General features: G+C 48.0%; 1 protein-coding gene and 1 long non-coding RNA gene across 3 annotated transcripts in view; one reads left to right on the forward strand and one right to left on the reverse strand.

Annotated features, from left to right (window-relative positions):
• LOC310701772 (major histocompatibility complex class I-related gene protein-like) overlaps nucleotides 1-16,802 on the reverse strand; it is a 139,620-nt gene extending 122,818 nt beyond the window's left edge. For both annotated transcript variants that reach the window (XR_014523100.1, XM_083493123.1), the window contains exons 1-2: nucleotides 16,641-16,802; nucleotides 5,382-5,657 (exon numbers count right to left, since the gene is read on the reverse strand). Coding sequence is in view for 1 of the 2 variants with exons in the window: in XM_083493123.1 (XP_083349249.1) it covers nucleotides 5,382-5,657; nucleotides 16,641-16,716 (352 nt within the window). In the remaining variant the exon portion in view is untranslated. The remainder of the gene's footprint in view (nucleotides 1-5,381; nucleotides 5,658-16,640) is intronic.
• LOC310702041 overlaps nucleotides 1-27,817 on the forward strand; it is a 257,327-nt gene that overhangs the window by 226,213 nt on the left and 3,297 nt on the right. The window lies entirely within an intron of this gene.

Below are 27,817 nucleotides of genomic sequence, written 5' to 3' on the forward strand. Positions count from 1 at the left end.
TTGTTTGTTTTGGCCCAGTTTTCTAATCTGTCAAGGTCGTTTTGAAGTGTGATCCTGTCCTCTGGGGTGTTAGCCACCCCTCCCAGTTTGGTGTCATCTGCAAATTTGATCAGGATGCCCTTGAGTCCATCATCCAAGTCGTTGATAAAGATGTTGAATAAGACCGGGCCCAAGACAGAACCCTGTGGCACCCCACTAGTCACTCTTCTAGCTCTTTGTGTTTCTGCATAGCCTGAAGGAGCTCAGCAATGGAGGAGAGGCTGTCCCAGAGGACACCAGGTTGCTCTCACTTCTGATTTAGGCTTCCCCTTTCATCTCAGGAGCCTTTGGCTCACAGCTGAATTGAGTTGGGGAGTATACAGCCTTGGATTAGAGCAGCTTCTCTTTTCTGGGCTGGATTCAGCATAACACAGTTAGTCTAGAGCAGTGTTTCCCAACCTTTTTTGGGCAAAGGCACACTTGTTTCATGAAAAAAATCTCGAGGCACACCACCATTACAGCCCCGTGATGTCAGCGCGCAGCGTCACGCCGGGAGGGACATGAATTGCTAGCAAATTACATAATCACCTCCTTGAGGGCTGGCTCCTCTTCTCCGAAGGCAGAACCCCATTAATTAACAGCACAGACTCACACCATAGCCAAGACGAGGGGGGAAAACCTCAGTCATGCACAGTCATGCACATGTGGGGGCTAAATGAGGACGAAGACCGGGCAGAGAGCAGGGTTCAAATCACCCCACCTGGCCAGGACAATCCCTGGGTGCTCCCTTGGGCCACTCGCCTGACCCACCTCGCAGGGCTGTTGTTGCGAGGATAACACGGGGAGAACCACGCGCGCCCCCGGGAGCTCCTTGGAGGAGAAAGCGGGCGATGAATGCAATGCACGAAATATATGAGAGGCGACCAGGTTTTGCAGGTGAGGGGCCCCCGCCAGCCTCCGCTTCCAACACCCGGCGCAACGACGCCGAAGTTTCCCCCCGGGCTCGGCTCGGGGAGCAGCGCTGCTCCCCCCCGGCTCCCCTTCGCCCTCCCGGCTCTCTCTGCCGCCCACTGGGGACCCCCCCTCACCTGCCAAGTCCGGAGCACCGGTGGAAGTTGCATGCATGCATGCAGGGCGCCGCGTTGCCATTGCATTGCACTGCACTCCATGCAACGCCTGCACGCATGCATTGCCTTGCACGCCCGCCAAGGGGTCTCCCCGCGGTCCGATGCATCCCCTCTGGCGCGGATGCAGCATTGCAAAAATTAAAAAAACCCCGACGCAGCCCTACCTGGGGGGCAGCCTCCGCCGCTCCGCCTCCGCGGGGATCCCCGGGCTCCATCCTGCCGCCTGATCTCCGCGGGGGCACAGGCAGGCTGCGCAGGGTCTGCGCGGAAGAGCCCCTGCCCGCCTGGCCGCCACGCTCATTCCATGGCCGGGAGAAGAGCGCTTCAAACAAAACGCCCGGCCTGCCAGGCCACGCTGGGAAACGTAGGTGCGGAGCCTAAGGGCGAGGGGACTACGGATCCCGGCAGCCCCCGCCCCGGGGACGGAGGGGGAGAGGCCGGGTGCAGGGATGGAGGGACGGGTGGGCGAGCGAGTGAGTGAGTGGCAGCCGCCAAGCCTTGGCCGAGAGCCAGGAAGGGCCTCCCCGGAGGAGGAGGAGGAGGAGGGAGGCGCAGAGCGGGAGGGAGGGAGGGAACCCCAGGGGTCATCTAGTGACGGCGCCCCAATCGAAAATTTGACTTTTTTTATTTAAAAAAAATCTTTCAAATTTTTTAATTTTTCCCACGGCACACCAGGCAACATCTCGCGGCATACTAGTGTGCCGCGGAACAGTGGTTGGGAAACACTGGTCTAGCGGGAGCCAGAAGGAACAAGTCTCGCTCACACAGCTGGGGCTTTCTCCCCATCTCCTTTCCGTCTGTTCCCCACAAATCAGCTGGGGGTTGTCAGGAGAAGCCCCAGAAAGGTCTGCAGGGAGGGGGGGAGGGAGATTGCTCCCTCTGGCAAGTAGAATGATTGTAACAGAGCTACTTTGGAGTCCTCCCTCTAGAACTCCTCAACATATTTAATAATAATAATAAATAAATAGTATCTTCTACAAGACCATGTCCCAAGGTGCTATAGTTCTTTTTATGCACTCAAACAATGGTTTGTGGTTGACCTATGCAAACAACAAACCAAACCACAAACCCCACCAGCTGGTCTGGATATGGAGCTTTTGCTTGGAGGGAAGTTGCTTTGTCTCACTGCTTCTTCAGCATAAATTGCTTTCTCCCTCATTTTATAAATGAAGCTCACTCCCCTCCCGTTTCCTCAAGATGTTAAGTGGGATCAATCACGATACACCTATACCTTCAACATTGTTTTTAAATAGGATCAGATCACATTTCCAGGGCTGTCCGTGGCACCTTTGAAGTGGCCACCTCATTTGTTTGGGATTTTCTGAGCTAAGCAATTGCAAGAAATGATCAGGAACCGAGAGGCGCCCCTTGGTGACATTTATGGGGCATTTTCCATGGATAGGAGCAGGGGCTCAGGAGGGACCCAATCCCCATTTTTAAAAGGGGGAGAAGCAGAATTCCCAGGAGCCCAAGAGGAAGCCTGCAAGGCAAGGCCAGGCCTGATCCCACTGCAAGAAAAGCAGACCTGCCCATTGCAGCGCTGGCTTGGTCTCAGCTGACCCCCTGGGTTTCTTCCTTGCAAGCCTGACAAGGCCAACGAAGGCCCCAGAGGGCTCTGGACACACTCAGGCTGACACCTTTGGCAAGGCTCCTTCCACCTCCATTATTCTGTGTCCCAGGTGGGGAATCTCTTTGGCTTCAGGGCCAGATCCTGATCAGGATTGTCCCCAGGGGCCAAAGGGGGCAGGAGGCTGAAGCTGACATCATAGCATAGCCCACCCGTCAATCTCACCCACATTTCTACCCTTCCACTTCAGTTATTGTTTGAAGTGCTGGGAAACCTGTGGTGCTGTTAGGGGCAGGGGAAAGTCCTGAGGGAGGGAGCCTGCTTAGGAAGTGAGGAAGTGGAGAAGCCTGGAAGGTAAAGGTGCAAAATCATAGAGAGATCTCCCTCTGAGGCATCTGATCAAGGCCTGTATTTTAAAATGAGCTTAAAAATATATTTGCAAATGTTTGTATGTTTCATGCCAGGCAGAAAAGCAGCTGGCTAATTACTTTGGCAGTTGTTTATCTTCCTGAACAGGGCCCCCCTGATTTATAGCAGTAACAGGAGACAAATTTCTCAAAGTTGTAAAAGGAAATTACAGGCTGGGAGCAAAGGTTATACTGACCCTACATATTACAGAATACAATCAAGCTGCAAAAACACTAATTAAGAGTTGGTAAATAGTAATATTTATTGTTTAACAGAAAATAATACTATGTGCCTCCCATCAGACTCTAGTCATATTTTCCTAAGGTTAAAGGGCAAGAGCTAATGGGAAAAGCAGCTGGCTGGGAAAGGGGGGTGTAAACTGAAGAGGCTGCTTTTGAAACTGTTTTTATTGAGTTTATTTTTACTTTGCAAAGGCCTTTTCTTCTAAAAAGCTATCTATGTTATGTATGAGATTTATTAGCTTAATGTAATTATGCAAAGTATTTAGAAAGTAAGAAATGTTAGATTCTTATGTTAGATTCTTATTTCATTGATGGTGTGTGAGAATGTGAACCCAAGATCTCTGTTTAGACAGAATTTAATACCATGAGACATTTCTTTTGGAATGCAGGGAAACAGGGGCAAAAGGTGATCTGGTAATTAAGGTGCCTTGTCGAGGCAAATGTAAGATATATGGCTACTTGTCTGCCATTTATGGATAGAAGGAAATATAGCTCTTTGTCTCCCATAAAAGGTAATAGGAAATGGGTGTATCTTTTATGATTGGTTCTAGCAAACAGCCAACAGGAATTTCAACCAGGCTGATTGGACAGAGGCAGCCAAAGGAGGAGCAAGGGGGCTGGGCTGAGGAAATACAAGTGCTGGCCATCAGGGCTGGAGTGGGCAGAGCTTTGGTAACCATATGCCACTGTGCCTATCATTTATTTGTCTGACAAATAAATTATTATTTTAATTTCTCTATTGCTGCGTTGAATATTTCATTCCAGCTAAGCGTTAACCACAAGCAGGGTGCTACACCTCCTGACCCAGCAGAGGCTCCCACTTCTGAAGTTCTGCTCCAAAATTGCAATTAGAGGGGGGAGTCACTCAACTTTGGAACTAAACACTAATGCCTCCCCCCACTCTTCCAGCATGCTGGCTCCTTTCACACAACTAACGTCTCAAAAGGACTAACATCTTCTGACTCATTTCAGAAGGAAGTTTAAAAAACAAAAATGTGTGCCAAGAGGCTTTGGCCAGAGGTCTACCAACTTTTACTGAGTTTAAGACTTTAAGTGATGCCTGTTGTAAGAGTTCCAAGACTGGATGGGGCAGGGGGTAGGGGGAGGAGTGTGGCAGAAATCGCCATAACTGGACAAAGGGGGTGAAAGACCTTTCTAAAGGGTCCCTAAGTGTAGACTGCGAGACAATCAAGAAAGTACAGATGTATAATAAATGCTGGAGATGTGGGATCTTATGCAGGTTTACTCAGAAGCAAGTCCCATGGAGTTCACTGGGGCTCCTTCCCTCCCAGGTAACTGGCCATACGTTTTCCAACTAAAATCAGATAGAGTGAAACTCCTGAAATAACACAAAGCAAATTGCTTAGAAAACAGATTATTTCTGATATTAATGGGCCCTGATCCAGTTCTGGCCTAATGCTCCTTTTGCATACAGGACAGTAAAACGTGGCAGCCCCAGTGCTTATGGTTTTAACCGTGTATTTGCCACTCTGACCCCCAAAACCCAGTCCATTTGTGTTCCTTAAAAAGGCTTCTCTTTCAACACTGTGCCAGGGAGTGGGAGGGGCTTGGTGATGGTCAGAAGGGTGAGCCAATCAGCACCTCTGTCTGGGCAGCTGGCTTCTCCTTAAGCAGGACCAGAACTCAAGGCTTGCTTGTCTCAGCCTCAGGATCCCCACCCTTCTCTTCCCCTCCCATAGGAAAATGAACTAGACAGATTTCCACCTCACAAGGCCTAAGCCAAGCCCAGCGTGGAAGGAAGGGCAGGCAATGGAGACATTTCCTTGGTAGGATGTGCAGGTCCAGAGAGTGTCATAGTGTGTGGGGGGGGGGTCTCTCCCCTCCAGGTCTCATTCTCTGTCCACCCCACCCCACCCCACCCCACCCCAGCCCCCATTAAGACCTTCATTAAGGGGAGATGCCTCTGCTCTGGTGGAGACCCCCACCCTCCATTTCCTTTCCTCCCAGCAGCCCCCTCCCTGCAATTCTGGCCCTTGGAGGAAAGTATATTGGGGGGGGGGGAGGTGTGACTCTGTTCCTCTCCTGCCTTCCACTCACCTCCGCTCTGGTTGTAGCGATTCTGCAGAGTCTGCAGATTCACCCTGAACGCCAGCTCAGAGCCCTGGAAGTTCTGAGTGTTCCTGTGCCAGTACTGAGGATCCTCCTTTTCCACCTTCCTTATCCAGGGGACGTGAGGGAGATACTCCTTGGTGTCACTGTCGTACTGAACAAATTGCTGGTCATCCACGTACCCCACAGCAATGAACTGGGGCAGGCCCTGGCCAGGCTCAGACACAGCTGTGTAGAAGTAGCGCAGGGAGTGAGAAGTGGAGCCTGGAAAGGAAGAGAAAAGGGGGCAGAGAGTTAGGGGTCCTGTAGATGAAGGCAGCAGCCCTAAATTAGGAGATCCAAAGTTCAGCAGGGTTTGGGGGAGTTTGTAGACCTGCCCTTAAACACAGAGGAGGCAGAGCAGAGGGAGCCTAAGAATCAGAGGAAAGAGGAAAAGACAGGATATAAATACAAGTATCAACAACAATAGCCCATGGAGCAGAGGGCGAGAAAAAGCTCAGACAGGCAGCACTAAATCTCTGCATGTCTCTGCTGAGGCTCTGTGTGAGATAGAGAGAGGCCAGCCCCTCCCCTTTTGCCAAGGGGGCAGGAATTGCCCCCCACTTGCAAGCGCCAAGCTAATGAGAGCTCCCACAACATGGTCTGAAGGCTCAGGATGCAGGCACTGAACGGAAGCTAAGCAGGATCAGGTCTGGGACCCAGGGACTCAGGAAGGGCTCTCCCCCCCGAGATGTCAAGTGCTGCCCCTCTCCCCTATGTCCCCCCCTCTCATGTGCTGCCTTGAATTACACGGAGGAAGAGAAGTGGAATATTAAATATGAAAAAATATTATCTCACAGACTTACTGTAATGTGCACAAGGAAGAGCTTGCAGGATCTGACCAATGGCCCATCTAGATCAGCATCCCATTCATCTGGGGGGCCACTGTGAGAAAGGGGTGCTGGACTAGGCTGGCCCCTGGCCTGAGGCAGGCTGTTCTTCTTTGCTGGGAGTGGCTGATATCTGCAGAAACGGGCCTAGGAAAGCCACTCCCTTGTAGCCGCCCCACCATCTGACCTTCTGGAGCCATGCACTGAACATGTCTGACCTGGGTCTTGCTTCCTGGGCTCTGGGAGGCTTTGGGAAGATCTCCTGGGAACTCAGGACAGCTCCACAAGATCTCGTGAAAACCTTGCACAAAAAGAGCTCTCTGCCTTCTATAATTTGTGTGATTCCAACAGGCCAGCTGTCAACAGCATAAGCTGAAATCATTCAAGTTAAATGCATTCAAGTTGGGAGTTTCCACCAGTTTTCCAGGGACAGATGTCAAGTTAATTGGCCTGTGATTCCCAGGATCCTTCCTGGATCCCCTTTTGATAATTTATGCTTCAATGGTTCAGTGTTGCAATCTTTCAATGTTGTGCTTTGAGCTACCACTCACAGAGAGGGTTCCCCACTTGAGAAAGAAGGCCCCATAGGGATAGCAGGGGCAGGAGGGCAAATGCAACTTTGGGGTCAGGTCTCAACATGTGGCCCCACATCCCCTTTCCCCACACTTGCCCCTTCAAGAGATTGAACACAGGAAGGGGGACAGAGCGTGGCAAAGGAAGAACCTTATCCTCAAAAGGGCTCACTTTCCCACAGGCTGTACCAGCTCTGGCCACCAGGGGGCCTAATGAGTCTCCACAGGAACAACCAACAAAGACTTGGGGAGAAGATGGAGGGGAGGCAGGGAGCTGAGCAGAGGCTTCAGCATCATAACCAGAGCTGGCCTGCCCAGGAGGCAGCCCCACAGCAACACACACAGACACACACACCTGGACAGAGAGAAGGCGAGTTGAGTTCAGTGAGAGATGGGGCATTTCCATGGCAGAAGGTGGGGGGGGGGCACAGTGCTAAGGGGGGAAGTGCAATTCCTCTTTGTTTCAAGTAGCAAAATGGGACGTATTATTATTATTATTATTATTATTATTATTATTATCATAATCATTATTATTATTTCTATATCACCCTATACCCGGAGATCTCAGGGTAGTTCACAGAACGAAATCAAAATCTAAAACCACAAAATATTCAATCAAAATAAAAACAACAATGCAATAACACCCCCCCAAAACCCCTACATTTTTAAAGGGCATAGGGTGTTGATCAAATCAACCAAAGGCCTAGTTAAAAAAGAACGTTTTTGCCTGGCGCCTAAAGGTGTATAATGAAGGCGCTAGGTAAACTTCCCTGGGAAGAGCATCCCACAGAGGGGGAGCCACTGCAGAGAAGGCCCTGTTCTCTAGATCTCTGAAGGATGAGGCAGAGCAACACAAAAAGGGCTTCAGCACCCCCAGACCCAGCTAGCCCCCCCCCACTGCTCCAGGTGCCAGGGCAGGTAGCTCTGCCCCTGCCTTGATGGTGTGTTGACTCTGCTACCTCCCTCCCGCTCAGTTTCCTTTCAGGCAAGATCAAATTTGGAGAATTTGGAGCAAATGATTCAGCAGAGGAACCACAGCCCAGAATAACTAAGGAGATAATACAAGAATACTTGGCTAGTTTAGATGTATTCAAGTCTCCAGGCCCAGATGAGAGCAGTACATGTGAAAAGGATCTAGGAGTCTTGGTTGACCACAAACTTGACATGAGCCAACAGTGTGATGCGGCAGCTAAAAAAGCCAATGCAATTCTGGGCTGCATCAATAGGAGTATAGCATCTAGATCAAGGGAAGTAATAGTGCCACTGTATTCTGCTCTGTACCTGGAGTACTGTGTCCAGTTCTGGGCACCACAGTTCAAGAAGGACACTGACAAACTGGAACGTGTCCAGAGGAGGGCAACCAAAATGGCCAAAGGCCTGGAAACGATGCCTTATGAGGAACGGCTAAGGGAGCTGGGCATGTTTATGTTGGGAAACTGCCAGGGAGATAGTGTCCATCATGAGCCCCCAAGCCGGAGTTCTGGACGATCCATCGGCCTCCCGTAGACAGGCAGATCCAGCAGTTAGCGACACGAAGCCTCTGGAAATTCCTAGCCACATTCCAGGGCTGGGTGTACACTGTTTATCAGCAGAAACACAGCCAAAAGCTTGCACCGCAGAAGAGCATAATTTTCAGACTTTATTAGCGTTTAACAGAACAAAAGAAAACGTGACCGTTCTGTGTCAGCATCTTCGGCCAACTGAGAAAACGAAAGGAATCTCAGCAAGAACATAAACATCCTATGACTAGGACATGCGCAGACTCTGTTACTCACAAAGCCTGCTCCCTTTAAGGTGGAACGGAAATATCCTAACATCCTCCCCCTTTCCGTGTAACCTGTTGTACCTGTGGTTCACTCAATTGCAACCTTTGTACATAAACCTTATGTTGTTCTTTGTTAACAACCTTAGACAACAGATCAGCAGGAATTTCATTTCCTGCCATGTAGGACACCTGAATCAGTCCTTTCTGAATACACTCTCTTGCACGATGTAGCTTAATCTGCAAGTACTTGGTTCTCTGCTTGCAACTCTCGGAGTTCAGCAAAGCCAAACACGATCTATTGTCTTGATACACTTGTATAGGACATTTCACAGACACCCTGATGTCCTTAAACAGTTGCATCAACCATTCACAATCCATGAGTGAAAATGACAGAGCATTGAGTTCTGCTTCACAGGAACTTAGGCTCACTGTTGTTTGCTTCTTGCACAACCAGTCAAACAGGCAGTGGTTGTACATGTAGCACACACCAGAAGTGCTTGTACCATCCGTGGTGTCACTTCCAAAACTTGCATCAGCAAAGATTTCAAGACCTCCAGTCTTCTGACTGGTGAACCTCAGCCTGTAGTGCATAGTCCCTTTCAAATAGCGGGCTATGCGCTTCAGAGCTTTCCAATCCTGAACCGTAGGATTGTTGGCATGTCTGCTAAGCAGATTACAGCTTACAGCAATGTCAGGTCTTGAACATCTGGCAATGAAATTCAGCTTGCCTAGAATGCATCTGTATAGCGTTGTGTCAGAAAACGCTTCAGCAGTACTGTCTACCTGGTAACCTGTCACCATCGGTGTGTCTGCTGGGTTTGCATCAACCAAATTCAACCTGGTTAACACATCAGCAATTTTCTGTGTTTGGTGTACCAGAAAATTACCTGCTTGGTCTCTCTCCACCTGCAGAGAAAGATAGTTGGATACCTCACCAAGATCCTTCATGTCAAAGTGCTCCTTCAGTTGAGCTAGGGTGCTTTGGTAAAAAGCCTGATTCTTCCAAAACATCAGAAGATCATCAACAAAACATAAACAATACAGTTTGTTTTGCCCCTCCTCCTTGACAAACACACATGGATCAGCTTTGCCCTGGTGAAAACCTAGAGAAAGCAATGTCTCAGTGAGTTTTGTGTTCCAACACCTGGCACTCTGCTTGAGACCATATAAGGATTTCCGCAGTTTACAGACCATACCTTTCTGTATCTGCATCCCATCAGGTGGAAGCATGAACAGCTCCTCCCCCAAAATCCCGTACAAAAAAGCTGTATTAATGTCGTGGTGGGAAACACGCAGTTTCTCCTCCGCAGCGACCTTGAGCATCAGCCGAATGCTCTCATATTTGACTGTGGGTGAGTAGGTCTCGTGGTAATCCTGTCCTGGTACCTGTGAAAAACCTCTGGCAACCAATCTGGCTTTGTGTCTGACTACCTTGCCATTCTGGTCTGTCTTGGCCTTGAAGACCCATTTGCTGCCAACCAGTCTCATTCCTGGGACTACCGGTACCAATTCCCAAGTTTGGTTCCTGTTCAAGGAATCAACTTCAGCCTTCATGGCATTTAGCCAAGGCTCAGCATCTTTAGAGGTTAACTCCTGAACCTCTTTGAAGCTTGAAGGTTCCCATACCTTCTCTGAGCTACTAAGAACAGCAGTTGCTGTCTTAGCAAACTCATCAGCATACCTCTTTGGAGGTCTGCCCTTGGTCGCCCTTTCAGATCTGCGTACTAGACGCAAGTCTTCTGGACTCATCTCCTCTTTCTTAGGAGAAAAATGACCAATGGTGAACAGTGGTTCTTCCAGTTCATTGTCAGACGCATCAGATGGTCTGACTGAGGCCTTTGCGCTCTGGTAGTCTGCTGTGTCATCACTTTCACTGACATCAGCAGCAGCGCCGCCCACTGAACTGGAATCCGAACTCTGATCATCATCATCATCATCATCCTCATCCTCATCAGCAGCAGCAGCATCCTCAGCTTTAGCTGCTTGCTTGACATCACCTTCATCCTCTTCTGGGTAACACTGGAAAATTCCCACATTTTCCCCCCACTTAGGATTGTACTCAACACTCCTTGTGAACTTTATGGACTTAGAGTCAGTCATCCATACCCTGTATGCACCTTTTTCGTACCCCATGAACAAACCATGTGCCCCACGCTTCCCAAGCTTGTTGGTTTGTTGTGTGCGTACCCACATGTCCGAACCAAAAATTCTCATGTGTTTGGTGTTGGGTTTCTTGCCAAACATCTTCTCATAGGGGGTACAGCCAATGGGTGATGACAATCTGCGATTAAAGGAATAAACAAAATTCCCCAGAGCTTCCCCCCAAAACTTATCAGGGAGATTGGCATCATGCAACAAGGTCTTGATTCCTTGCAGCAATGTTTGATTTGCTCTCTCCGCAAGCCCATTCATCCATGGCGATCTGGGCGTTGACATGTCATGCTGGATTCCCTTCTCAGTCAGGAAAGCTTCAAACTGCTGAGAAGTAAACTCCCCGCCCCGATCAGTAAACAAACAAGAAATACGTTTACTGTGCACATTCTCCAACCAAGCACAGAATTCCTTAAACTTTGGAAACGCTTGCGATTTCTGTTCGAGCAAATACACATGAATGTACCTAGAAAAAGAATCAATCAGAATCATGAAGTACCTTGCTCCTCCTATAGAGGGCGCTAGTGGACCAACCAGGTCCGCATGCACTAGCTGGTAGGGCTTGGAAGCCTGCCTGCTAGACTCCTTGCCTTTTGGAGCAACCTTCACCTTGTTCTCTGCACAAGATACACATTTCATGTGAAATTTACAGGGTTTGATGTTCAAACCTTCAACCACCTCTGGCATCTTGGCCAGTGCCTTCCAAGAGAGGTGACAAAACCTTCGATGCGCATCATGAATGCAACCTGCATGAAGAACTTTGTTAGTTTGTGCAACACAACAAGAATCAGCATTAGATACAACAGCAGTGTCATCATAAGTTATATGGAACAAACCATCCATAAACTTTGCATGCAAATAGTCCTCTTTGCCTTTACTGATGACACAGACGCTCCTCTTGAAGGAAATCTGAAAACCACGCCCAGTAAGCTGTGGTACGCTCAACAAGTTGCTCGCCGCTCCTGGAACATACAGTACACCGCTGATGGTTGTGTGCAAACTTGCAAGTTTCACAGTCCCTTCTCCAGCAATTTGCAACGTCCTTCCATCAGCCAGGTGGATCTCACCTTCCTGAGGCTTGAAGGAGATAAAGAGATGCCTGTCCTTGGAAACGTGGCGGCTGGCACCTGAGTCCACAATAAACCTGCCTTTGGCAGTTGGAGCAGTCTTTTCAGCAAGCAAACCCTTGTTTTCCAGCGGTCTGGGCTTTTGCAGCTTGCCCCCCTGCTGCTCCTGGCCACCAGACTTGCCTTTAGCCTTTGGTGAAGCTGTGCCAGCAAGCAAAACCTTGCTTTCCACTGGCGTGGGCTTTTGCAGCTTGCCCCCCTGCTTCTGGTCAGCAGACGTGCCTGTAGCCTTTGGTGAAGCTGTGCCAGCAAACAACGCTTTGTTTTTCCCTTGCGCGGGCTCTTCACCCTCCCTCTGCTCCTGGCCATCTGCAGGCATCTGTTTACCTTTGCCTTTCCGGCTTCTGCAAAGGCGATGGCCTTGGTTCCCATGAGAACCAGTGCTTTCAGCTGCCGACTCCTTGGCTCCCCCTGGAGGCTGGAATGCTGCCTGGGATGACGTGACGGTCAGCTCCCCCTGCAGCTTGCAACCGGTGCCCTCAGCATCCCTGCATTCATTCGCATTCTGGGAAACAGCTAGGACCTCCGATGCAGTCAAACTCTGGGCTGGGATTATTGGTTTGTGAGCTTTCAACAAAGCATACCACATTGCACGTGCAGTGGTGTTGCCAGCCAGCGTCTTAATTTCCTCAAGAGATACGGATAGGACTATTATGTCAATCGCTTTCGAATTCTGGCCTTTCCATCTCTCTGTCAGAGGAACTGGGGGGGCTTCAGAAACAACATGCCACACCCCAAACTGACGCAGTAAACTCTCACACCATTTTGCCCAGGGTTCATAATTCTGCCCATCCAACTTAAGGCACTGAGCATCTCCATCAGCTTGGAAAAGCTCCATTCCAGCTTTTGGCAGTAGCCGTGAGTCTATATTAACTTGAAAGACTCCTTATCTTGGCAGCCATTAATCACGAAGCCTTTTTGGCTCGGCTCCCAGGCCAATTAAGCCTTGCCGGAGAGGTAAACAGAAAAGCCAAAAGCCTCCCTCATTTCTTTCGCTTTTCCCACCGTACCTCTTAAACGCAGTCTGTTGCAGCTTTACTCTCCTGTAGGTGCCGTGAATCTGGGCCCATAACCTTGTTGTTGGGAAACTGCCAGGGAGATAGTGTCCATCATGAGCCCCCAAGCCGGAGTTCTGGACGATCCATCGGCCTCCCGTAGACAGGCAGATCCAGCAGTTAGCGACACGAAGCCTCTGGAAATTCCTAGCCACATTCCAGGGCTGGGTGTACACTGTTTATCAGCAGAAACACAGCCAAAAGCTTGCACCGCAGAAGAGCATAATTTTCAGACTTTATTAGCGTTTAACAGAACAAAAGAAAACGTGACCGTTCTGTGTCAGCATCTTCGGCCAACTGAGAAAACGAAAGGAATCTCAGCAAGAACATAAACATCCTATGACTAGGACATGCGCAGACTCTGTTACTCACAAAGCCTGCTCCCTTTAAGGTGGAACGGAAATATCCTAACAGTTTAGCCTGGAGAAGAGGAGGTTAAGGGGTAATATGATAGCCATGTTCAAACATATAAAAGGATGTCATATAGAGGAGGGAGAAAGGTTGTTTTCTGCTGCTCCAGAGAAGTGGACACGGAGCAATGGATCCAAACTACAAGAAAGAAGATTCCACCTAAACATTAGGAAGAACTTCCTGACAGTAAGAGCTGTTCGACAGTGGAATTTGCTGCCAAGGAGTGTGGTGGAGTCTCCTGCTTTGGAGGTCTTGAAGCAGAGGCTTGACAACCATGTGTCAGGAGTGCTCTGATGGTGTTTCCTGCTTGGCAGGGGGTTGGACTCGATGGCCCTTGTGGTCTCTTCCAACTCTATGATTCTATGATTCTATGAAATGGGACCCATCTCTAAGACACCCCCTGTGGCGTTTGCCCTCCTAGGTGACATCCTGCTGGGTCATAAGGAAAGGGTTGAATGAGTGTGAAGTGGCCAGTGGGAACCCAAGGGGAGGAGTTGGAGTTGGAGTTGTTGAGAAGTCAGTCAGGAGTTAGAGAAGGAAGAGGAAGGCTACGTCTGTGGGTTGGGCTAGGTTGATGTGAGAGAGTGAGAGAATCTGTTGAGAGAAGTCAGTTAAACAGTTGGGATAATCAGTTAGAAGGTATTAGGAAGGTATAGGTCAGAAAAGAAAATAAGATTAAGAAACTGACAAGAAAAATTATCTGAAACCATAAACTTGTTAATGCTTATAAAATAAACTTGCTTATTTGATTTAATGTTAACAACTGTCTGGACTCCATGTGCACCCGAGAGAAACGGGTTGGTGGCAGCGGGGAAGCAATCATAGTGGTGGCACAGGGGTCAATAGACCGTCAAACGTCCAGGGACCCTGTGTGATCGCCACACCCTCTCCTAGGACGAGGGTTTCCCCCACTTCAAACCACAAGAGCTCAGAGCAAGGCTGCCTCTGGTTGTGGCATCTGGCTAAACAACACAGGCAGTTCTGCTCAGTGGTCAGGAGACAAAGAGCCACAAAATGAGTCACACATGAGACCCCAAAGTGAGGAGGAATCTGAAGGAACCAGTGGTCTCCACCACCCTTTGGCCAGCTCTGTAGCACAGTGAGGGGGCAGCCCCCCATATCAAGAGGGTTCAAGAGAGAAATAACAGGTCTTACTCTTTAGTTCTTAAAGCTTAAAGGTACTGTGATAATTTGTTGTTGTTGTTGTTTAGTCGTTTAGTCGTGTCCGACTCTTTGTGACCCCATGGACCAGAGCACGCCAGGCACTCCTGTCTTCCACTGCCTCCCACAGTTTGGTCAAACTCATGCTGGTAGCTTCGAGAATACTGTCCAACCATCTCGCCCACTGTCGTCCCCTTCTCCTTGTGCCCTCCATCTTTCCCAGCATCAGGTTCTTTTCCAGGGAGTCTTCTCTTCTCATGAGGTGGCCAAAGTATTGGAGCCTCAGCTTCAGGATCTGTCCTTCCAGCGAGCACTCAGGGCTGATTTCCTTCAAGGTGGAGAGGTTTAATCTTCTTGCAGTCCATGGGACTCTCAAGAGTCTCCTCCAGCACCATAATTCAAAAGCATCAATTCTTCGGCGACCAGCCTTCTTGATGGTCCAGCTCTCACTTCCGTACATCTCTACTGGGAAAACCCTAGCTTTAACTATACGGACCTTTGTTGGCAAGGTGATGTCTCTGTTTTTTAGGATGATGTCTAGGTTTGTCATTGCTTTTCTCCCAAGAAGCAGGTGTCTTTTAATTTCGTGGCTGCTGTCACCATCTGCAGTGATCATGGAGCCCAAGAAAGTAAAATCTCTCACTGCCTCCATTTCTTGTCCTTCTATTTGCCAGGAGAATTTGTAGGCACAAGCAACTATTAAACTAATGCTAGTATTATATTCCTACCATTTTCCATTAGAGAAGCACAAAAACTATTTACTATAAAAGCAAACAGTATTTTTTTGTGGGGGGAGGAATCACAAACATAAGAAAATAACCAACCAACCCAAACTAGATACAGTAATCATATTCTTCTATAGATAGGATCCGAATGCAAAACAAATCTTATCTCCCTCATCTCATAAACAGCAGGGGTCAAGGAGAATTCCCACATTATCTCAACACCCTATTCCCCCTTCCCACTCACAAAATTACCCTGCTGCTATCTCCAGATATTTCTCCCATGAAGAATACGCTTGTCTCACAAAAGTGTCTGTTTAAAACAATTTTCTTTGGGCAACCCTATCCAGACAGGCAAATGTTGACGAGTTTTGACCTCTCAATGCTAATTTTAGTTATTTTTTAATGCTTTAAACTGTTTTTATTATTTTACTATTTCCTGTAAATCAATAAGAGTTTTTATCACAATCGAGCAGGATATACATTTTTTTAGTTAAGCAGAGAACACGAGTGGCAACCCCAAAAGGAGAAAAACACCAAAGGCAGCAATCAGGAATGTGGAATTAAGAATTTAATAGTGATAAATCCTTGAATAGTATGCAGAACCAGTGGATTGGTGAGCTGAGGGAGCAGGAATATTCTGAGCAAGGGCAATTCATGTCTAGGAGCCCCAGAAGCCAGGCAGAGGCTCCAACTTTTTTGAACTTTTTTTTGGGGGGGAGGGAGAATATAAAAGGAGGGCGTATTCAAGGGGAACCGGGCTGTAGGGTGGGGGCCCATTTTTGTTTCTCAGGAGTTGTTTGTGCCCGTCGTGAACAAGGGGCTGTACAGAAACGGCAGAAAGAAGCCCCCTGCATAATTTAGGAAACCTACATTTTTGACAGGCAACAGGAAAGGGGTTTTCTTGGTGGGGGAGACTGGGGGGGTTACAACTGTAAAGCAGAAGAACCTGGGGATGAATGTGGCTGTGAAAGGGAACTCCTGAACAACACAACATGGGGAATTGCGGGTGGGGACCCCTTATTCAGACACACACCCCCCCCCCCGCAATGAAGTCAGCTCTACACGCGTCCAGCTCCCACCCCCAGGCTGGTCTCCAGGGTTTTTAGAGCGGCTGAGCGGCTGAAGGTAAAAAAAATAGACGAGCGAAGACTCTGTATCTGTATCTCTCTCTCTCTCTCGCACACACACACAAATCAGAGTCAACACGAAGCTGCGGGGGGGCGGGACAGGCGAGTCCCTTTCCCCCCCCATGAATCCTGCCAACACCTTCAAGCTTCGTTTTGTTCTTTGACTGAGCTTACGAGCCCAGGAGTGAAGCGGCCCCTGCCCCGGGCGGCATACAAAACAAGCCAAGTCTGGGAAACAGATATTTGGGAAGGGATTATTTTCTCCCCCACAGCAGAGTCCTTACCTGCGCAGTCCAGCAGCAGCAGCAGGTGGGCAGCCGCCCCCAGGATCAGGGGGGGCCAGCGGAGGAGGACCCCCATCTCCCCCCAAAACGAAGCGCCCTTTTCCTCCTCTCTGCCCCGCTCTGAGACCCGCTCTCTGCCCCGCCTGCGGAACCAGCAGCAGAGCGAGACGGGATTGGCCAAGGGGAAATATTCCACCAATCGGAAATCTCTGTGCAGATGGCGGCATCGGTCGCTGGGCAGAATTCGAGACACAAGTGGCGAGCGAGGCTGGAAAGGGAAAGAGAAAGTGATTGCAGCTCCTCGCTGGGAATCGCCGCCTCCCTCCCTCCCCCCCTCTCTCCCCCCCCGGCAGCTCTTCCTGTCCTGCCCTGCAGGGGGGGCGGAGGGGGGTTGCCAGGGGAAGACCCCAGATTCAATCCCCGCATCTGGGGGGGGGTCTGGGTTGCCCCCCTCTCTGGAACTGGGGGGGAGTGGCTGTGAGATCCCCAGGGAGATGCACTCGAGGGCGGAGTCTGTAAAGCTGTCAGTCAAGCCCAACATTCCCAGAGGACTAACTGCCTCTATGTGGCAGTTTGTCTGTTGGTCGGTTGCTGCTGGGAGTGTTGACTGGTAACTTCTGGGATGCAGAGAGGGAGGAAGGTCAGGTGGTACCCGGTGAGGAAAATTTCATGTCACCCCTCCCCCCACACACAAACATTGAATTTTTTTTAAAAAAAGTTTGCCTGCAAAAATGGTTTTACGTTATTTCATATTTTCTTACAAAGCAATGTGGATTCCGGGTCTCTGATAACAAGTAGGCGACTATGGACAGATACTTAAATCTAAGGATGAATTGTGTTTTGGCTCGTGTTATTTCACTTATATTTATTGTTTATTTATTTAATAAAATTTTAAAAACCTACAAAGTGGTTTACCCAAAAAAACCAAAAACCCACCACAGCAGTAAAATCAAGAAAAATTAACAACCCTACTTTAAAACATACAGAAGCTAAAATATTAAGATTAAAATTACTTCAACTTCCTAAGGATCTAGGTATGCTTTCCTAAAGAAGAATGCTTTTAGCAGGTGCCCAAAAAGAGTCTAGCAAAGGCACGCGCTTTGTTGCAATAGGCGGGGAGTTCCAAAGTGCAGGTGCCGTCACAGTAAACAATGCACTACAGATATTATGAGGAACCTGTAGTAGTGCTTGAAACTACTGAAGGGGAGGTTTTATTTATTGTGATTTCACCATGCTCTGTATTATCTGAAAAGGAAAACAGGACTGTACAGCAGCAATCTAGTCTCATCATGATCAGTGGGACTTATTCCCGAGCCGACGGTGCATAAGATGGGCTGCAATCCTATGCACCCCTTGCATCCACCTTGTACCTAAACCTCTGCACAAGCCTGCACCAGAGAACTGTAGAGTTGGAAGGGACCCCTGAGGGTCCTCTAGCCAAATCCCTGGGGCAATGCAGGAATCTCAACTAGACCATCCCTGACCGATGGTCATCCGTCTTCTATTTTTCCCTTCAGCCAGGACACACAACAACAGAGACTGGAGGTGGGGGAAAAGATAAATTTTGACAATGGGGCAGATTTGTCAGGCATGCGCAGGAACAGCTTGAAGACTTTAATATTTAACGCTGTATTGTTTTTAATACTCCCCCCCAATAAATTTTTATTCATTTTCATTAGTGCACATAAACTCATTATACATTTATACATCCTACATATATCTTTAGCTCTTCCGAGCTTCGGACTTCCCTCCACCCCTTCGGTAAGTATCATATAATTTTTACATCGCATAATCTATTAGCTTATGTTTTGCCTTATGCTGCTAGAGTTCTGCATGAATGAAATTTCCTACATAGCTATATAATCCCTAGTGTAGTAAGATAATACATTTGGAGCAGACATTTTCCAAAAAAATAAAAATAAAATAAAATTAATGAACTGCCCTAGTAGGGCAGCAATTGTCCCTTATTTGTCATCCCCCCTCCATGATGGAACCCGGGGTGCCCTGCCCCCCGCCGCTCCCTTCCTACGGCCTTGCTACGGATGCAGTGTTCTCATGACTCACTACTATCTAGTATATAGTTTATCTGTTAAGTAACTAAAGCCTTCAGGAACAACTCTGTAAACTGAATGAATCTGAAAGTAAAGTAGTTGATGTTAATATGATTCAGATTCATGTGTGTTTTGTTTGGAGGGACAGAAGGGATTACCAACCAGGAAGGTATAAATATTGATAGTACTCAAACGAATTAGCAATCCACTTGTCACTGCATAAACTCAAACAGGGAATTGTTTAAACTCTGCTAAATTATATAAACGTTCCCACACAGTCAGTGCAAGAAAGCCTCCTGTGTCCTTTTTTTAAAAAAAAGCCCTTACATGTCTTAAAAGATGGCTCCCTTCTTCCTCCACTGCCAGAGGCAGTAAATGCATTAGCATCCCACTCGCTGGGTGTCCCTCTTCCGTCCTCCTTGCATGCTTCCTTACTGGGGCATCTGGGTGGCCACTGAGAGACCGTCATGCTGGACTCGATGGGCCCCTTTGGGGTGATCCAGCAGCCCAGCTCTTCTCCTGAGTCCCTCTATCTAGTGGCAGGGGGTTTCAGCGATTAACTGTGTGCCTTATAATAAATGCTTGGTGTTGCAACAAGGGCTGAACCTCAGGGTTGAAGTCAAAACACACACACAGGGAGAGAGAGAGTGTATGACCACACAGAGAAGCACAGAAGGTGCAGGGAGACTGAAAACAAGTTTGGTATCAGCACAGGGTCAGGCCAGAGCCCACCAGCTTGCCACAATTCCCTTTCTCCATGTGCTTGGCCCACATTCCACTTTCAGAAGTCTGAACATTTGAAACATGAGAAGCTGCTTCCTTTTCCAAGAAATCAGGAGAGAGACAAGTAGTGGCCGCTCCTTGCCCAGGTACAAGGAAGCTATTATTTAAGGGGGGGTAGGCTGTGAAGTCGGAAGGTAAAGAATTATTGGGGAGTTCTCTTTCCCCCAAGCTGCATGATCTCTATCATCCCTATTTCCCCTTCTCTGATGCCAAAATATTATTGTGAGTTTGTGGGGTGGTCTTAGTCTGCAGGATGCCTGAGTCCCTTCTAATTCCTGGATCCAGCCAAGGTTGAAATCTAATGGAGGGATCCATTGTTGAACTATCTCGGTGAGATGATGGCCATAGATGTCACCTAAGCACCCTCACTAGTATAGCCAAAGAAGTTGCTCCCACCCCCAAAACTGGCTGGTAGTCAGAAAGTCAAAAAGTTTCGCCGTTGTGTGTGAGCTGGGCTGAGAAGAGGCTGCAGGTGAAGAAGCTGTTTCAGTGCCAGGCTTGATTTCTGTTGGATGCCAAGGCTGTGAATGGCACTCAGGGCCTGTTTGGGCTTCCCAGAAGAGGAAGCATTATCCGGTCATCCATTGTGAGGATGGGAGGCTGCACTCTAGGGGCCTCTGGCCGGATCCAACCACACTCTTCTTGTTTCCCCTGTAAAAGTGACTCTCTTAGAGTCCGTTCTCTTTTTGGCCATTATTCACAGCAACAATTTGTGGTTGCAAGATGAGCCCCTGTGAAGAAGGAGGCTGGCTGTTTTGAGGGGGGCTCTCCTGGACCCACTTTTGGGACTCAATGGGCTCAGTCACCTCAGGGACGTCTTAAGCTTCACTTTTCACCTGCTCCATCCAGTTTTCCTGGACAGGGATAACACCGGTCAACAACAAATATGTTGTCTGCGTTTTTTCAGTTGATTTAGGACGAATCTGATGCGCTGAATCCAAAAATCACATTGGTTTTGCTCAATCAGGTCAACTTTTTGAGCTATGGCCACATGTCATTTTTTTACATTTTTGTTCGCATGTACGCTTGTGTGGAGCACTTTAGAAGAAGTTGGTGGGAGTAAAATGCCATGTTGAATAATTGTTTTGATTAGAAATGATTATTTTAATGACAAGAAGTATTCAGGTCCGATAGTTCTGGGTGATTATGTCAAAAAGGGGTCAGTTTGAAATCATAAAACCTCGAAATCTTCCATAAATTGGTGCACAAGTTTCATAAGGTGTGCTTACCATGCTTATTTTGGTATTAAACTTGGTAACCAGGATAAAGCTTGGGCGCCACACATGGTGTGCAAGGCATGCACTGAGACTCTACGTGGGTGGACCAATGGCAAGAGGAGTCTGAAGTATGGAATTCCCATGGTTTGGAGGGAGCCAACAAACCATGTCACTGACTGCTACTTCTGCACGTCGTCCTGTAGCTCATTGTGATGAAATTCCAGTGCCTATCTTCAGAGAACTTCCTGACATTAGTGACGAAGATGCCTCCAGTGTTGAAGGACATGAAGAAGAAGAAGTGGTTCTTGAGGATGATGCTCCACATCCATTTTCCCAAAAGGAGTTGAATGATCTAGTTCGCGACCTCAGCTTGTGAAAGGACTCTGCCTGTCAGGGCTGCCTCAGGTCTCAGCTCACAAAAGACCAACGCCAAGTTCTTCTTATATACAAGGATGTTTATTGCAGTTCATTATTGGTTCCACAACCGAGGCGTGCAGCCCCACGTCTGTTAGCCTTAGACCGTTGAAGTCCCCTCTGAGTCGGTCCCTCCCCTACACCAGTTTAAGAAGCTTGCGCTGCTCCACCTTTTCCTTTCTCTCCTTTTCCGCAGGGTCTTCCTGCCCGCCGGGGTTCCGCCCCTCCTGGATTCCCCTGACGCTGAATCCTCAGACTGCTCTCCCTCCCTCCTGCGGGCTTTGGGACCTGGCTCCTCCTCCGGGCTCCCTGTTCTTCCGCGCGCCTGTACATTTGAACTTGGCGCGCGCGCCCAACTTCTAACCTTCCTCTTGACAGCTACACTACTCCCTTCACTACTCCCCTCCCCTTCCGGGAGAGTGGCTTGCTCCGACCCCCCTTCCTTCTCTGCTGCCGGAGCTGCTTCCTCTGATACACTGGAACCTCCACCCCCTTTGCTGCGTTCCGGCGGGGTGGCTGGTCCTGACGCCCAGCTGCCACTTTGGGATCCCCTGCTGGCCCCCCGCTCCTCACACTTTCCCCCTGGGGCTCCCCTTGCCTTGGCCACCGGCGCCCCCTTCTGGGAATCCTCTGATTCGCTGGAGAGACTCATAGAATCCCTTGCGTCATTATGATCCTCTTCCTCGCTGTCCTGGGATTCATCTCCATCGCTCTCCATTTCCTGCCTCCCCTGTGCCTCTCTCCCTGAACCCCTGACACTGCCGAACTGTTGGCATCCAGATTGAAGGGGAAAAAACCTCCTCTCTGACAGTGCTCGCATCAGCTTCTTCTGCAACAGGCATCAAGAGTACCTCCATTTTTTCTCGGAAGAGAAAGACTTGGTGTACTGTGCAGATATTGCGCAGCTTCTGCTCAAGCTTGGAGTGCCACAGTACGAACCCAAAGATTGGAGACTGTTCATTGACAGCAGCAAGCGATCACTGAAATGTGTTCTGCTACACAACGGCAACCAGTTTGCCTCTATACCCCTGGCTCATTCACGTACACTGAAGGAGAACTATGAAGCGGTGAAGTATGTGCTGGAGAAAATTGGTTATGAGCAGCGTAAGTGGTTTATTTGTGTTGACCTGAAGATGGTGAACTTTTTGTTGGGACAACAGCCTGGCTTCACCAAGTACCCATGTTTTCTGTGCATGTGGGATAGTAGGGACCGTGCTCAGCATTACACAAAGAAGGACTGGCCTGTGCAGGAGGAATTGGTGCCTTGCAAAGAAAGGAACGTCATCAACGACCCTCTGGTGGACAGAGACAGAATACTCTTCCCACCACTGCACATCAAGCTTGGCTTAATCAAGCAGTTCACCAAGGCTCTGGACAAGGATGGTGACTGCTTCACTTACTTGTGCCAGCCTTTTCTAGGATTGACCATGGAGAAGTTGAAAGCTGGCATCTTTGACGGTCCTCAGATCCGTCAGCTCATCAGAGATCCAGAGTTCGGAAACTCAATGAACGAAGTGGAATAGGAAGCATGGAAGGCATTTGTTCTGTAAGTGAAGAACTTTCTGGGTAACAATAAGGCCATAAACTACGCAGAACTTGTCAACAACATGCCGACTGCTTTCAGAAACCTGTGCTGCAACATGAGCGTCAAGATGCACTACTTGTTTTCACATCTGGACCGGTTTCCTGAGAACCTGGGTTCAATGAGTGACGAGCAGGGGGAGAGATTCCATCAGGACATGAAAGAGATGGAGACCAGGTATCAGGGTCGCTGGGACGCAGTCATGATGGCTGACTACTGTTGGACTCTGAAGAGAGACCTCCCTGCCGCTGAGCATTCCAGGAGTTCCAAGAAATGGAAGTTCAAGCCCTGAAGTTTGAAAAATGGTGAAGCAACATGCAATTTACGTGTACTTACCTTTATCAATGCCCACCATTCAGTATACAGTAATCAATGTTTCTATCAGGTAATCAATATATGTTGTTGGAAAAACATTTTTTTCTCTTTAAAACACATTTAGAATGATGTGTTGACAAAAATCAGCTGATAATGACACAAAAATGTAATCGATTTTGTCACAAGATCTGATTTTTTTCAAATCAACATATCACAAAAACCTGACCTGATGGAGAGAAACGGATGCCATTTCCTGATTCAGCAGTGCAAAAATACTCTAAATCATTTGTAGAAATCTAGACAACATTCAAAAAGTAAAAAATTGTTGCCCAGTGTAATCTGTCCACAATGATCCATATTCTGCTCACCTCCTGACAGGATTATTGTAACATGTGGTGTTTCCCCCAATACAGTAGGGATGCTTCAGCTGCTACAAGATAAACCTGACAGGATTTTCACTGCCGCAGCTCATTTAGGGCCAAATCTCACCAGGGCCAAAAGACCCTCTGCCTGTTTGTCTGGTTCTGAGTTCAATTTAAAGTGCTAGTCTTGTTTTAGAAAGTCCTTGGTGGCTTGAGGCTCCTTCTGCTCCCCTGCTCTCCTCTGTGGAGACTTTTCTCCCTCTCCTTTCCCTTCTTCGTGGAGGTGCAGTGGGTGACAACAACTAATGGCCAGGAGGAAAATATTTTGCTCTTCACAGACTTTAAATAATTTTTCAGGACTTTAGACATTGCTGGATAGCTTTGTTATGTGGTTTTAAACCACCCTTGAACGAATTTAGGGAGATGCTGGCATGAAAATGAACAAATAATGAAAGCAGCTGCTTGAGGCAGCCCCTTCGGGAAGGAGGCAGCCATTTCCCCTCCCTTTCTGCTTCACTGCCAGCCCTCCACAAAATGGCTTCCGTCCCTACAAGCAGGCCGGGTGGGGCTGCCTCAGCCTCCCCGCTTCCCTCCCTGCAGAGGAGACCTTTGGTGCAAGGGAGAGCAGCCAAACAAGGCAGAAACCGAAAGCCACAGCAGCCCACAGATCAGGTTGCCTGACTGGGAGATCGGCAGGCAGAAATGTCGCTCAGGGGAAGACATTTTCTTTCTCCCCACAATGTCCCTCAGCACCCAGATGGGGAGACCTTTGGCATTTCTCCCTCTTGGCCTGGCCTGGGCCCCCTCCAACCTTGGAAAGACCCGTCTCCCTCAGCATGCAGGACAAAACCCTGAGCCTCCCCAGCTCTCTTCCTCAAGGCCAAGTGGCCAGGACTCCTGGGTCCCCTTTGGGAGGAGACTCGGCAGGAGCCAGGACTCCTGGGTCCCCTTTGGGAGGAGACTCGGCAGGAGCCAGGACTCCTGGGTCCCCTTGGGGAGGAGACTCGGCAGGAGCCAGGACTCCTGGGTCCCCTCTGGGAGGAGACTCGGCAGGAGCCAGGACTCCTGGGTCCCCTTTGGGAGGAGACTCGGCAGGAGCCAGGACTCCTGGGTCCCCTTTGGGAGGAGACTCGGCAGGAGCCAGGACTCCTGGGTCCCCTCTGGGAGGAGACTCGGCAGGAGCCAGGACTCCTGGGTCCCCTTTGGGAGGAGACTCAGCAGGAGCCAGGACTCCTGGGTCCTCTTTCTGGCAGGCAAAGGGCATCTTCCTCTCTAGCTGACTCTGCCTTCAAAAAATGAATATTTCTTGGAACAAGATGGAGATAAACTGAAATTACAGAGTCACGAGAAATTAAAAACAAAAGTACGAGATTGGCTCCATTATTTTCAAATAATGGAGGTATACAAACAAGACAGGAAAATTGGCTTCCAGGTGGAGAAATCAAAACTAGAAACTGAACTGTTAGAACCAATGTTAAGAATTTGTCAAGAATGTATAACTTGTTGCTTAAGTGGAATACACAAGATGAAACAGTTAAATCAGCCATGATTAAGTGGGCACAGGATATTGGTCATAACATTATGTTTGCTGACTGGGAATGGTTGTGGAACACCGGTATAAAATTTACGGCATGCAATGCCTTAAAGGAAAATATTATGAAAATGATTTACAGGTGATACATAATCCCAGTCAAGCTAGCAAAAATCTACCATGTGCCTGATAATAAGTGTTGGAAGTGTAAGGAATCTGAAGGTACTTTCTACCACCTTTGGTGGACGTGCCCGAAGATTAAGGCTTTCTGGGAAATGATATATAATGAAATGAAAAAGGTACTAAAATGTACCTTCCCTAAGAAACCAGAGGCCTTTCTCTTGGGCATTAGTAACCAATTGGTGTTGAAGAAAGATAGAATTTTTTTTTATGTACGCTACTACAGCAGCAAGAATACTCGTCGCAAAGCACTGGAAGACCCAAGATCTACCCACCTTGGAAGAATGGCAGATGAAGGTAATAGACTATATGACATTGGCTGAAATGACCGACAAAATCCGTGAACGGGGAAAAGAGACGGCGGATGAAGACTGGAAGAAATTTAAAATTTATCTTAAGAAATATTATAAAATTAATGAATGCTAAAATGTTGAGGTTCTCAGTAAGAGAAGGAGATTACAGCGACAAAAGACTAAGTAAAAGAAAAGAACAAATAAGGAACTAAATTTGATAAAAATTTAATTTAGGACTTGCTGAAACATTTTTTGGAATTGGGATGTGGGAAGGGGAGGTTTGGGGGAGTCAGAGAAATGAGGTTTATGAAAAAAAGGAGATGAATTTATACATGTTTGTTTTGTCTTTTTATTTGTTTGTATTGTCTATAAAAATTTTGTAAAATCAATAAAAAATCTTATAAAAAAACAAAAAAAACAAAAACAAAAAATGAGTATTTCTATCCAGGTGGCATTCATGTTCTCCTCATAACGGCCCTGACAGGCCCAAGGTCCCTGAGGGAGCTTCATGGCTGTGTGGGGATTTGAACCCAGGACTCCCAGGCTCCCATATCCCAGTCAAACCAAAGCCCCACACTGGATCCTTGTAGGCTTCTCCACCTCTCAAGACCTGGCCTGCAGGGACGTCCCTCCTGACATTATTTTTGTCCCCTTCTTGGTGTTGTGTGGAAACAGAATATGGAGTCTAACAAATAAATGATGGCATACAAACGTCCTTGGTGTGGTTCTCTGTTCCAAACTGGATTGTTTCCCAGGAGACTTTGCCCCCTTCTGCCTCCCTCAGCAACCTCTGAGTCAGGTGGGAAAGTCCCAGGGCAGTTCCCAAAACAAGGCCTTTTTATTTTTAATGTTTGTTTTCATTTCTACTTATAAGATGAATAGCTGAGGGTGCAGTAAACAGTCTTTGGTGAGTTACAATAATCTAAATTTTGTTTGCATGCCAACCTAGCAGAGGAATTTCAAGTAACCATCTCAGGCTGCTTGACTGACATTTCTCACAGGAATTGAAGAATGGAGGCAGATTTTGCTGAGAAAGTACTCATCCTCCATTAATACTGGTGTTTGTGTGTGTTTGTTTCCTGCCCTGACGCTCTCTCTCTGCCACAAGGCACCCTCACCCATTTCTCCACAGTCCCTAGTTGTATTTTCTCGTTTTCCCCTTTTTGCGATCCTCCGCTGCCCCCTGCCGGCTGCTTTCTTCCCTGGCTGAAGTGGAAATCAGGTGATTTCTAGGAAATCCTTCAAGGGACCAGTTGAAGCAAGTCACGTGTTGCAAAAAAAATTGTCAAGGTTCCCACAGCTTTGGAATCAGTGCAAGTGGGTGTATGCCTACCTATGGTGTGGAAAAGCGGAAATATATAAAACTTTTACAAATCACGTAATCGGGGGGGAAACCTATTTAGAGTATGGGGAAAGTATGAAAACTTATTAGAAAGAAAAACACAACTGTGGATATCCCCAGTGGAAGCTAAAACTGGGAAAAGAATAAATATGGATAAGCAGTGGTTAACTTACAGTGAAATTTTATCTCTTACAGGACAGGAACCAAAACTGAGAAATCTTAAGGAATCAAGAAATCTGGTTACGGATTGGCTACAGGTTGTCACTCATGGGCACTTCCTTGGGTGGGGAGTGCCTACTGTTCAGGGAAGTTTTTAATGTCTGACGTCTTAGTGTATTTTTAGTCTTTGTTGGAAGCCGCCCAGAGTGGCTGGGGAAACCCAGCCAGATGGGCGGGGTACAAATATATTATCATTATCATTATCATTATCAGTGACTTCTCCCTTGAGGGATCACGGCGGAACCCAGGGGTTTTAAAGTCCTAGGCCAAAAGAGTGCAAATGGCGTTGCAGTGAAGCAAACCAGTGGCACTAGTGATTTTATATGAATTTCTAAAGTTTTGAGGCTTTTCCTAAAGCTGATAAGTCTGGGGAAAACACTTTTGTTTTTGCTTGCAGCATTGTAGCAAGTTTAGAGACAGTTAACAAGGTAATGAGGTTTCGATAGACTCAGTCCATTGTTCTCACAGCACTCAGCTACTTAATGAGTGTGCAAACAGCTGGAGCAGAGCTGCCTTGCAAGGCAGCAACGACAAACACGGTAAAGGGAGGCGCTTGAGAGCGTAGCGTAAACTCAATTGGCTAGCTGTCAAATTCCAACGCTCCTGATTGGTTAAGGCGCATCAGCATGCAAAGTTCAGTCATACGGTATACCAACGTAGCCTATAGGGTAACACAAAGTAAAGACAATACTTTATTGAGGGAATTTATGTGCTGTTTGGTGCAACTTAGTGAAGGGAGGAGGTCTTATTGAGCTTATCCTCTCATGCCCTGAGTACGTGTGGCGGGGAAGACAGAAGTCTCTCCCCCCCCCCCCCCGTCTCTATTGTGTAACAAGCTACATCAGATTGATGAATTGTTTAAGACAGATAGGGAAAACGGCATTGCTG

This window comes from Podarcis liolepis, assembly GCF_965112155.1.
Source record: "Podarcis liolepis genome assembly, chromosome: 2".
Lineage (NCBI taxonomy): Eukaryota > Metazoa > Chordata > Lepidosauria > Squamata > Lacertidae > Podarcis > Podarcis liolepis.